The 13,208-nt window shown below is 47.4% G+C and overlaps 2 protein-coding genes across 2 annotated transcripts; both read left to right on the top strand.

Annotated features, from left to right (window-relative positions):
• Window positions 1-5,914: 5,914 nt before the first annotated feature.
• FSST1_005367 (kinase-like domain-containing protein) lies at window positions 5,915-7,801 on the top strand (the record flags this gene model as incomplete). The annotated part of the gene is made up of 1 exon (XM_083231635.1): window positions 5,915-7,801. One exon carries the CDS (start codon window positions 5,915-5,917, stop codon window positions 7,799-7,801), a length of 1,887 nt encoding a protein of 628 aa, XP_083088797.1.
• Window positions 7,802-8,831: 1,030 nt separating this feature from the next.
• On the top strand, window positions 8,832-10,202 carry FSST1_005366 (uncharacterized protein; the record flags this gene model as incomplete). The annotated part of the gene is made up of 2 exons (XM_083231634.1): window positions 8,832-9,251; window positions 9,297-10,202. The coding sequence occupies 2 exons, from the start codon at window positions 8,832-8,834 to the stop codon at window positions 10,200-10,202; spliced, it is 1,326 nt and encodes a 441-aa protein (XP_083088796.1).
• Between the last annotated feature and the right edge of the window lie 3,006 nt (window positions 10,203-13,208).

Below are 13,208 nucleotides of genomic sequence, written 5' to 3'. Positions count from 1 at the left end.
AAAGAGCGGGCCGCTACCTAGCTTGGCGCCTTTCCCAGTGAGATATGCTTTTCCCTTTGCCTTGGAGGTTCGAGATCCTTGAGGTTTGATGGTATCCAGCCCCCGTTTTCTAAGCTTATGCAGCAAGCAACTTGGGTCGAGCATATGTTGTAACAGCAGATCGAATCTAAACGGCTTTGGGAACGGGGATTTTTTTCAAGATGGAGGGTTGGTGGTCCATGTGAACTGTAGCGGAAAGGCGGTCAAGATGTAAACTGACCAATGGTGTATGAGTCTTCTTTTTCGACTGCAGGGTAAGATGTATAGCAAAGGTAGAATTCAATAGAAGGACCTGGCTCTCTCTACGCAAGACAGGGGTCTACGGTCAGATCCGAGATGGTTTGAATCTTTCTGAATGGTGGATCTCTAATTAGAAACCTGTTGGAAGTGACAGGTGGCAGTTTTGGGAGGTTGACTTGACAGTCACGAGCTGTATGAGCTGGAGGACAAGTCATCTAGATCAGTTCACATTCAGGGAATAGTAGAGTATGGGATGACACAGGTTACAGTAGCTTTGCTGTAGCTCCGAGGCAAAGCAGTACCCAATTCCCCTGCTGTTCCCGAGCTGAGAAGTGGCCAGTTCATGCAGCTTCCAGAAACGTAGGCAGCGCCAAAGTGCACCCCTGACAACAGCTGCACACTACCCAAAGACAGCAGAGGAAAAGACAACAGTTGTTGTGTTCCATAGGACCCTTTCATCGAACTAGGTGGAGTCCTTTCCTGAGCTTGGCCTCGTGGTAGATGGAGACAGACATGCACGTACTGCACATATTGCATGTACTTGTCATTAGGCGGCCCCTCCTGCCGCTGCACATGTTACTTTGTCGCCCAGTCATTATGAGATGAAAGAAGGGTCCTTACCTGGTCCGTCCCATCACCTGTTTTTTTTTAGGTGATGGGTCACAAATTTAGCTTCATCCCATGACTTGAAGCTACCCTGGACAAGGTTTCTTTTCTGCAACTGTCAATCGATGAATCTGTAAATCAGGCCATGACTGAGATCTTTGTTTGTCTTTTCGCTCCTCGATACTTCCCAAGGGATGAGATCTACGCATGAATCATGATGTGTTCGATACGTTTTATGTCGCAATATTAGTATCAACGCGGCACAGTATAAAAAGATGTGGTGTAAGAGAAAGTAAATATTATGTTTCTGATAGAGTGACGAATCAGCGCTGAAAGCGACGTGATCTGAGACAATCCAACCGAGTCCGGTGCAAATACAGTGTACCCAATAATAAAGAGTCATGTACAGTACAATTCTAGCGTTGACTAATTCAACGTGCAGTTGTGCAAATTCAATATCATCATCGTGTCTTGTTTCAACGCAATCTCTCGTATTGTCTCCGTATCTCGCTCAGGACTGTAAATTGAGTCACAGCTATTGCCACAGTCAAGGTCACAGTCGCAATGGAAAACTCCTTGAATGCGGATGTCAATGTTTTAGTCAGTCTCCATAATTGTCCGTAACAACTTCTCCATAATAAAGGCAGCAGACTGTAAATATATCACGACTCACGCGGCCGCCGAGGATGGACCCGCCCCGACTGTCGGGGGACGGACGGACGGTACTTGTCGGCATGACACGGAGTTTCAAAGTCGGAGGTAATATCGTGAAATTGTAGCGAGGTGAGTAATCTTGCAGGAATTCCATACCGAGATTCGTAATCCTACATTCTTGCCAGCTATGTACCAATGTCCCCGCTCAAATGGATCCGAGATGCCGTCATTTCACATTTCAAGATTGTTCTTTGTTGTCTTTTTACCCGAAAGGGTTTGTACAGTATCAACAAACAGGACAGATCATCAAAGACAACCCCTCAGGGTACGGATACTGTAGGCAATCAATTACTGTAGTCGTTGCAAACGCGCACAGATCACGGCTTGCGTGCTATACCTGTGAAGAGATGCACAGACTTGTGCATGGCTCGGCGACACGGACCCTTGAAACTCCATCCAGTCATGTTTGATGGCTGCCGACTGGTTCGTTACACCCATGACAAACCAGCCTTGAGCACTGTACTTTTAGTTAGCACAGGTGGCATAACACAGGTAGGTAACATTAGCATAGCCTGGTCTGGCTTTGAATCCGAGTCTGACGCACGCCCCTTTTCTATTTACGGTTTCCAGTACCAACACAGTAAGATCTCCTTGGGCAATCTTGTCCCAAGCCTTGAATTCTGGTTGGAAGCTTCTGGCGCTTATTAGAAAGTAAACACACTGTACCGTATCGCACAAGTAAACAGTTGGCTACTTCAGCCGCCTGCCTTTGAATGTGCATTACAGTGCAGTACGGTAATATGTTTATCTGGTTCCTGAGACAAAAGGGTCCTCGTAACGCTGGGGCATACCCACTGGAATGCATGATCCAGGAGTGCATGACCAGTGACCACGCCAGACTAATTCGCTGATAACCTTGATAACAGTTAACAGTTACAAGGGTGAAGAGCGTCAAAGGTGTTATGAGGGTGATCGACGACGAATGACGGCAAAAAGCTGGAGACCTTGGTTTGATACTGTAGATAGCCATTGATAACAAGGATCCTTCACAATCGAAGGAACAATTGGAATTGGACAGGCTTCAAGTCCAGGAACAAGGCCAAGAGAAACGTGGCAGAAGATCCAATCACTGGATGTGGATAATACCGTCGAGTCTAATTGCGTAGCGGTACCTATCGAGCATCGCCCCAATTCCCTCACTGTAATGTTGGCTGAGAACCGTCTCTGTACTCGAGACTTGTGGCGTCAACTAGCTGTCAAGAAACTCGAGATGTGATGGGCGGATCAAACTGTAAACCGAGATGGCGACGAGTGAAATCTCGAGAAGGACCCTGAATTCGCATTCGGAATAGCGAGATAGGCTCACTTTTGGTCCACGAGACAGATTTAGAAAGACATCAGAAGCTGGATTTCCCAGTTTAATTCTGTTGGGAAAAGAGGACCCTCTCGTCTGGTCTGTTTCGTCTTGATTCTGCCTCTGTGCTGCCTTTCTGATGCTGCCGAGCCAAGCCAGTAAAACCTGGGGACGGCAGCCATGCGGCCACTGGAGCCACGCGCACTATACGCACTATGTGCAATGCTACGCTAGGTTTCTGCAGCCAGTGAACAAGTCATCCATTCATGCCTCGAGTCCCTACACCATCTTGGTCACGCCCAGCGCGGTAGCTTGGCTGGTTGTCTGTTGGGATCTTCATCAAGCAGTACTCACAAGGCATGTCCTTGCAGTACCAGCCATCCAGCTGCGATATACCTCACAAAATGGTATCGGGCGGTGAAGCCGCTATCAGCACTGCGCCCACAAAGGCCCAGAAGCGCAAACCCCATTCTCAGGATGCGTATCTAAGTCTGTCTCGTCTCTTGATGGTATTGATGAATGTCAACATGAGCGTACTGTACAGTGTAGGGGCGCACACTGTATGATCACGCTGACCAACATGTCATTTCCCGCCGACCATCGCAAAAGAAGTAGCCTGTCCTCAGGTAACTCCCGTAGCTAAGAAAACGAGTCGAGTCAAAGCAGTCGGCAGCGGGACGCCGGCAGAAACTACTGGAATCACCACCAAGATTCGGCGCTGAGGCCCCGTAGTCGTCCGTATGACTGATGCTCAACAACTGAAGCCCGGCACCGGCCCCTTGATGACTCCCCGATGGAAGTGAATGCTCTCCACTCTCAGTGCGCGTGAGGTCTTGTTGACACTGAGCTAGAGAGCGCAATATCCCTGATAGCACAGTGCTTGGGCCAGGTTTGATCCTTGGGCAAAGTCGTCATGCCAGTAGCGATTCCGTCATGTCGGGAGGTTGTATTGGACGGATAACTTTGATACTTGGAATAACGTTTCCGTTTATGCCAATTGTGCAAGCATTGTGCAATTATACTGTAGCATTCCACTGTATGTAGAGTAGAGCATACAGTGTTTTGATAACGCGTATTCATTAATTTTTCCGTCCGTGTCGTCATGTTTTGATTGTCTTGTCTGTCTGGTGTCGCAATTCTTCCTGACTCTGAGACGACCAGGTATCAGCATCACCAATCCCGGGCCATCAATGTTTCTGATCGTTGCAGCTGTTTGATTGACTTTCTTCATGCCGCCATTCCCTCCCTGGCCCGTCGTGGCATCGTCCCATGGTAGCGCCATTCCTCCAGGGAGAAACAGGAGCGTTAGGTGGCCGAGACAGTGTGTGTGGTCGCGCACTGTACCTGCCTCTTGCCAAGGTTGTCGTAGTGCTGTGCGCATGTGCATTACTTGGCTTGCCTCCCCTGTCGTGTTGTTCCCTTCGTGCCTGCCTCTTGCTACCCCGGCTCGTCCGGTACAAACAACAACGCAGCAGTTAAGGTACGACAGCATGTCCCATCGTTTTCTTAGTCCCTGGGGAAGGGTGGGGACTGCAACAACGGAAGGCAACCTCATCTCAGGGCACTCCCCCCGTTCGTTCTAGACCCTGCTCTCACTCGCTGTCGCACCTGCCTTGGTCTCGCCTGGGTGTGCCAAACAAGATGAACACTCACTCTTCTCACTAATCCAACCTATCCCATGGCCATCCATCCCTCTCCACTTGGTTCCATCACCGCCTTTCCCTCTAAGCTCACTCTCATTCTCTCTTCTCTTGTCTTCTTTCCCCTGCTTTCTTATCATCGTCTCTCCACCCTCTCTTTCCCTTCATTTGTACGCTTTCCGCATCTTCAAAGGCCTTCTTCTTTCTCGAGCTTGCCACTCTTCCTTCACTATTCTCGTCTCTATCTCTTCTGTCTACTCATATCTAATCCAATCCCATCTCAACTCATCCCACCCTTTCTTCGTTCTCAACACCGAACGATTCCGCCTCGCCACCTCATCCGAACCAAGCAAGCAAACGCTTATCGCTGTGATCCAACGACAACCAACCAAACAGTCAAACAACATCGATCACATTGCTTGAGCTATACAGCCATCCACGAGAAGAATAAGAAGAAGCGTCTTTGACTTTTGTTGTTTGCCGCTGCATTTGTCCTTGTTCGCCTAGATCTCCTATTACATCGCTCCGTTATCGCATACATCGGTTACGAGCCTCGGCCATTAACAAAAGCGCTTATTACAGTCGGACACATCGCGTAGAACATTCGTCTTGTACTGCTTTGAGTCTAGGGGTTTTCCTCATTGACTTGCGATTACTCTCCGGTCCTCAACTCTGCAGCCCGGCCTATCTGGCCCGTGTGACTCAACACTCCGGCCGAGCGTTAGGAACTCCGTCCCGGGCGAGCTCCGCTCCCCTATCCCCCGGTGCCAGTTTCAACTGGTCCGACACGTCGACTCATCGGCATCGTCGAATCCGGACACTCTACTCATACGCTCTCACTTGGTCTTGACCAACTCTCTGCTCGACTTCGTCCCAAGTCGGCTCACTGCAACTCACTGTTAAAGCCACATTCTTTTCATTCTTTTCCAAGTTACAAAAAAAACGTACACATGTTATTATAACGAATTTCTTTTTTCTTGTCCTTCACATCTTCTTCGACCACCTACCTAGGTCGCAACTCATCATCACGACCATTCGATAATCATTTCTTTTGTCTGTCAACCTATCGAATACCCAATGAGCCTCTGAATACCAACGAACAACATCATCATCAACAACAACAACAACAACAACAACAAACAATCGACCTATTCACTCTGCTTTATCATCACGACACTGTACATTGCTCATATACTGCGAAGCATTCATATTTCATTGCATTAGCTTGAGCGTTTTCAACAGCTTCAATATTCCACTCCGGCCTTCCTGTTTTACCGGTTATTGACAAATTTCAAAAAATCGTTTGTTCGACAACTGCCCTTTTGTTTATTTTTATTCTTTTTTTGAGTACTATTTATTCCCCCTTTTTTTCTTCTTCACAATGGAGTGCCTCAAGGAAAAGTTCGTCGGCGGTGCCATTCTCAACGGACGTTATCAGACAATTTCCCCTCTCAACCATGGATCTTTTGGTATGGTCTTCAAGGCGCAGGATCTCAGGACAAACGAGCCTGTCGCCATCAAGTGCCTTACCAAGAAGAGCGCATGCCCCGATAGTAATTGGGAATTCGCTGTCGACGAGAAGTCAGAAGAGGAGGCCCTCCACAGCCGCCTCGGAGCTCACGAGAACATCGTTAACCTGATTGACTCTTTCGAGACCGATTCTCACATCTACCTCGTCCTCGAGTTTTGTGGTCAGGGCGATCTCTACGAAGCCATCCGAAAGGGTCATGGTCCTCTTGAGACTGAGCATGTTCGCCAATTCATGCTTGAGCTTATCGATGCCGTCGATTTCATGCACTCTAAGGGGGTCTACCATCGTGATATCAAGCCCGAGAACATTTTCCTTACTCATGATGGTGCTATGAAGCTTGGTGATTTTGGTCTGGCAACTAAAGAGAAGTGGTCGTACGAGATGACCGTTGGCAGTGACCGTTACATGGCCCCTGAACAATTCGATTCGGCCGGTGCCGGTTACTCGCCTGCTGAGGCGGACGTTTGGGCCATTGGAATCTGCCTGCTCAACATCCTCTTCTCTCGCAACCCTTTCACCACCCCCACCGAGGCCGACCCCATTTTCCTTGACTTCTCTCGCGACAAGCAGTCACTTTTCGACGTCTTCCCTTCCATGTCTCAAGACACGTATGAGGTCCTCGTGCAGTGCATGAACCTCGACCCAAGACGGCGATCGCTGGAAGGCGCTCGTGAGGCTCTGCTTCGAGTTGTCACTTTCACCACCGACGACGAGGATGATGATGAGTACTGCGGCGCCGAGTCTCCCAATGTGGCCACTGCCAACCGTGAGCCTCTCCGCACCCCATCGATCCAGTCCCCTGCCGTCGACACTGGTGCTTTCCCCTGGGCCAAGGCTCTCCATGGTACTACTCATCTCGGCCGACAGCTTAGCGTCATTCCCGACGACGAGAGTTACACTGAGGAGCTCTTCCCCAAGTCTGAGGCGACCACCACCGACTGGTGCTCTGCCAACATGCAGACTCCCATGTCGTCTCTTTACGACTCTCACTTGGGTGCTTCCATGAAGTCACTTGCCATCAAGCCCACCGCTCGATTCAACCGGGCCCAGGCTACTGCTGGCTCCCTTCCCATCAACATGGCCAAGCCCATGCCTGCTATGTCCATGGTGTTTGGTCGACGACAAGAAGCTGTGTCTAAGAGCTGGAGTGATATGTGGGACGAGGATGAGGAAGAGGAGGAAATGGAACAACAGCGACAGATGCTACAGGAGCTCAACGCCAGGACCTGGAGCCAGGAGAGCAAGGAGGAGAAGAAGGAAGTCGAGAAGATCGACATTGTCGAGCCTGAGCCTCAACCGGCTTCGCATGCTCACGATATCAAGGGTGACGTTGATGACGATTTGGTTGCTGATGGCTTCTTCTTCCAAGAAGCCCCAGTACCTAAAACTCAACACATCACTATTACCCCTCACTACTCCCATTCTCCCTCGTCTAAGGAGCGAAGCTCCAAGGACAAATGGGCAGCACTGGGTGAGCGACGTCGAGCTCAAGCTGCTACTTTTGATTCTATTAAGTCGGTGGAAATTTCTAAGCCCCGACGACACAATTTTGGTTTTGGATACAACAAATCTTACGAAGCGGGCGTTTGGGATCATTCTAATTATCATAACAAATTTGGGGCCGCTAAAGAACGGTCTAGTATTAAGGAGTGCCCTTGGAACAAGGGAAGAGATTGGAACTGGCGTCGGGATAGACGCACCGATCTCGGGGACGTTGAGTGGGTTGGAGGTTGGTAAACGGGATTGAGTCTCTACAACTTTCAAATGTAGTTTGGCCGTCTTGAGTCCCTGGGGCGATACTCGAAGATATTTCGTGCGTTGCTTGGATTATGACGAGAGCCTTACTCGCTTTCTGTGTATAGGATATTTTAGAAACAATTCAAATACCAGAAGTACCTACTCAAACTTATTTTCAAATACTGCTCTTGTGACTTTGCTGTTTTTAATCTGGCCATGAGGTTACACACTTATACCTAATATAATAATGTATATTGCTCTGTAGTTGTGTGATAATAATTGAAAAGAATGCGATATAGCTGTTGGACTTTTAACCTTGTTTTATACGATGGGAGTTGCTTAATCTGACCCTTATGTTTTATGACCTACGCCTTAGAGCCCTCGACAGTAGTATCCAGCTATACAGACCGATATTAGCAAGCTGAGTTTTAAGAAAAATAAGAATAGGGCAAGCTGAAATAAAGAAGTAGATATAGAAGAATAACTAAAAAAAAAACTAAAAAATATAGTAAGGTAAACTCTAGCTATATATTTCTACTCTATATTATATTATAAATATTATAAAATTAATAGTTATATATACTTATATAGTAAAAATAGAGATTACTAAGAACCTTAGAATAAGAGGTTAAAGTAGTAGATAAGTAAGAAAAGTAAGAAAGGCAGGGGAGGGGAGGAGAAGGAGGAGGAAGAGGAGAAGGAGGAGGAGGAGAAGGAGAAAGAAGAATAAACCAAATAGCCAGGCAGAAGGTAGATTCTACGATAAATAACGCGATTTAGCCTAGAGTACCAAAGAAAATTTATAATACTAATGCTAGAGTTTATAGAGAAGTGCCTGTGAATCATTCTACGGTCGGAGGAAAATAAACAAGAGGCTGTGCTTGTGATTCACGGGCACACTGATACTGGCACTTCCTACCTACTGACACGACAGCATTCATGCCTGCATCTTATTATCCTCATCTCCTCCAAAATCTACTCTACTGCAAACTTCACTTCTCTGCCTCATTCATCTCTACCATCCGCCACAATGATAACCATGACGCCGGCCAGATACAAGAAGTTCCCATCACTGACCAACCCAGTGCTATCCAGAACACCTGAAAACCAGCAAATCATAAAAAACCTCAAAGAGATATACGACAACCACTCCAAGGATTGGGATGAGAGAACCAGATGCACCATTATCGATTATATTCTTAATCGTGACACCGAAGTCACAGAGCGCATCGCCCGCTGCCCCCACAGACACAAGCTCCTGCAGCGAAACATGACATTCCCCATTTGGATCGTGCTTAGAGCGACTTATGGCCTCAAAAGTCTTGCCAGACTTCAGTACCGACTTATTGAGAAGTATCCTGGGGTTGATCCTGCATCTTTCGTTAGCCCTGCCCTGGAGAAGAAGACCAAAACCGGTTCTCGAGACAACGGAGACGAAGAAGAAGACAATGTAAGTCTATCACGCGACTATTGATACCCATTCTAACATCGCTAGGCTCTTCCTCGTCCTGCTCCGCCGCTGCCTCCTCGCGCTCCGAGTATCTTTGGGCCAGTAGACGTTTCCAAGTTCACCTATCGTCATGAGCAAGACGATTCACAAAAGCGAAAGAGACTTGACGACGCCATTTTCCAACCATGGAAAAGCCCCAAAATAACAGTCAAACGCGAGCCCGATACTGCAAACGTCTCGACCGCTCTTTGCCCGCCAGCCTTTCCTCAAGTCTACCTCCTACCCACGATAGAGAGTCGCAACATGGCTTCTCCTGTTGACAACGCGCCCCTGCCTTCGATCGAAAGTCCCTATGGGTCTTTGGACTCTGAACATGAAAATTCGCTGTCTCAGCAAGATAAAGAGAATTGCATCCCTCCACTTCGACCATCTTTCCAAAGTCCCGCACAAGCCTCTCGGCCTGTTCAGTCTATCGAGTCAGGGAACACTGGCCCAAGCCCATCCCTTTCCTCTTCTCAAATCCCCTCTCTCCTTGAGCAGTGCCGCGAGTTTGACGTTAAAATCCGTAGACTACAAACGGACATCGACAAGATGAGAAAGGAGCGACAAGAAGAGCGCCAAAGCTTTGTCGAGACAATTACATCCATTCGAGACGAAATTCGAGCTGATATGGGCTGCGGTCGAGAGTCGACCATCTTGACCAAAACTGCAAAAGTCAACACCGCAATGACCGAATACAACAACGCCGTCGGGACTTTGCGTGCATCACTCAGCAACCTAGCAACCGAGCTCGGCAAGAAACCCGAGCAAGACAAGCCATCGCTTGACTTGAAGAAAACCGTCGATGATTTGAACAAGTCTATGGGGACTGTAGGGACCATCTTTGAGGCACGACAGCACGAGTTCCGGAGCCAGGTTAAGGCCTTGGACGAAACAACGGACGGATCCTAGAGGTTTAGGGCTTCTACGTAATTTGAATGAGAAAATCATAAGTGATAACAAGGGGCGGGTCGGTCATTGGGAACGTTTGCATCGTCTGGATCGACGCTCTTGCAAAGAGCGTTCAGGTTTGCCTTGCAAATGCCATTGATATCGAAACTTAAGTGTATAGAACTCTTATAAAAGCCTAAGGTAGATATCATCTGAGGTTACTTATATGTCCTTTGCAATTTTACCCACTAGAAGCGCCTCTATCTATTACTCTGGAATGCAAGTTTCGCTTTTTGAACTCTTCTAGAGTAATCGAGCTTCTCCCCCGTATCTCCAGTCTAAGCTTAGAGCACATATCTTCGTGGCATACTGTGCAACTTCTAGTTACCTTCAAGTCTAGTCATCGATAAGATTGCGGGAGATACGTCGAAGACAGTGTAAGCCTGTAACGTTGTGAGTCCGACCTATTTAAAGTACACCTGTATTAAGCCAAACTTGTCGTGAGCGTTAGACGGCCTTGTATGACAAAGTGTATATGCAACCTTTGATAGAAACATTGCTCAACCTGCACAGTGGCTGAGTCCTTCAATACGAACACCGGAATACTCCTTTCTTATATATCCAGCGTCCCTTCTTTTTACACAACGCCCTACTCCACGAATCTTCTCCACGAACCCCAACTCAAAACTCAAAGAATCTAAGACTGAATCACGGCAACCTTCTTCTAGCGCTCGGACAAGTCCGTTGAAGATCTGGGTAACGGCCCCGTAACACGATGTCATTCTAAACCTCTATACTCGCTCAGGAGGTAAATGTGTTGACCAAGAATAGACATACTTTTCCAAGTTCTTATGCATGGAATAATTTAGTGGATACCGTATTTGGAGTATGTATGACAGACATGACGTTGAAGTCAAGGGAAAAAAAGAGAACAAAAAAAAGAAGATGTTACCCACTTGCCTTGTATGGAAGGGATTTGTTGCTCTGTGCATTATGACCGGAGGTAACTGGCCGGGATGTCTGTCTCGTCTTGGCTTTCTTCTTCAGTTGCTCTCATTCTCCAAATTCTTCACGAATTTACTAAAACACCATCATGAATGGACCACGCCGTTATCGGCCGACCCAAGTTCTCTCACTTTGTGTTTGACTCACGTATACTACACTAAATTAGCACTGTACAGTTTATCGTCAAAGCGTGGCCGAGCGACCGTCCAAATCTGGCAATTCCTTATCTCTCGCTCGCTCTCCCCAGAAAGGCAACTTATCTTTGTCTAAACCCCAGAAACCCCAGATTCTTGTCTCGGTACAACTTTCCCTCAGAGATAAGACTAGTAATGCTTCTCGAAATCTGGGCAGCTCTGCAATTGGGCTGCCCTTATCTCTCGAGCGTTGGAACCCTTGCTCTCTGATTGTCCGTACATACATATACACATCTTGCATATATAGCTTATTTAGACCTTTGTAACCAATTCTGGTATATCGAGAACAATGAATGCATTGTTGGGTGTGGTCACATGCACGGAATCCTCCTCCGTATGCCGTCAAGACGATATGCCACTTATTTCTCAGAGACAAGAGCACAGTTTTATATGGCCATTATCCGATTAGAACATAGATCCAATCAGATTCTGGGACAAATGGCTGCAGATAGCCGGCCATAAGACGGAAAGGGATACAATGTGTGAGATCTCATTGACCATCTCAGATGTGGGCTGTTTCCTTTGACATGTCACCGATGAATGGTATTTTCGCCTAAAGTTAGATCATCATAGGGCTAGAAACTAATTATCTTAGACTTGATCAAAGCTTCATTTGATGGGGGAGCTTCTCAAAGTCGATCAAAGCTTCATGATAATTTAAGTACCGAAGTCGTTCGACAGATCTCATACGGGTTTGTACTCGATGCGTCACAATGTTATTTCCGTACAGACGGCTGGTGGCATGAGGGCTGTATACAACAAGCTGCACAATTACCTGCAGGAGGTGAATTTCCATTGCTAATCTCATATGATTGCAATTGCGAAACACGTTGCTGTAGCATAGAAATGGTAAAATCATTCGTCTTCTCATATCATTTCATCAGTAACAACAAACAGACATCAAAAAGTGACATTATGACAGATCTCTTTCACCATGGGACGTTTCTGTCAAGTGCTCCAAGAAACAGTCGATTTCTGCTCGGGCGTGGCCGAACTGGACCGCAAACTCACAGTCGCGGAACGGGTCGAAAGAATCTCGGCGCATGACGCACAGCCATCCAAAAAGGTCACCGTCGGCACAGCAAACCCTAGGTGTCGGCCCAGACACAGTAAGCACTGTGTTAGGTAAGGGGCTCCAGAAAATTCGACAAAAGTCTTGGCTCACTTTCTGCTAAAGAAGGCCAAGTGAGAGCATCTTACAAGGTAGGCAAGCCAGCTGCCTTCAAAACAATAGTTCCGTGGGCCTACACCTACTCGGAGCTTGTTCCGTATATGAGATATCAATGACGGATGTTGTCCCGAACTATTTGTCCTGTGCCTCTCAGTGAGACCGAGCTTAGACCATGGTAAAATAGAAAATTTGTAGCGGACGACGATCGATCTTGGGATGGTCCGTACAATTTGAGCCTCATCGATTAATTGACCGCCGGTCATTGCAGCTTTCAAGTGCATCCGTGCTAAAGCCAAGCTCAATCTCAATCTCGCCAGGCAATTTTCTGGAAGCCCAATTGCCCAATCCCTTATTTCAATTGCTGCCAGATGGGTCTTGCTAGGATTGTTATTATTACATGTTGCAACTTATTAGTCGATTTAGACCGCTTCAAATATTGGTTTCAGGAGTTGCGACGCTTGCTCGGAAACTTCTTACGTTCTCGTCTGTCGGATTGAGTCGCTTGACATCGGAGCGTGGGATAAAGTAGACGGCCCGCGAGATTGTCGTGAAGTGGAACGTTGGCTCTGTCAAAGGAAGCTCAGAGAATCCACTCAAAGTCTCAACTCGTCTTGTGATGCTTAAAAGGCCCCATCGCAAGGAGGATCCCATGGTATA

The sequence above is a fragment of the Fusarium sambucinum genome, chromosome I (assembly GCF_050947815.1).
Source record: "Fusarium sambucinum isolate potato_lamoka chromosome I, whole genome shotgun sequence".
In the NCBI taxonomy this organism is placed as follows: domain Eukaryota; kingdom Fungi; phylum Ascomycota; class Sordariomycetes; order Hypocreales; family Nectriaceae; genus Fusarium; species Fusarium sambucinum.
This window is presented reverse-complemented; position numbering and strand designations above follow the sequence as displayed.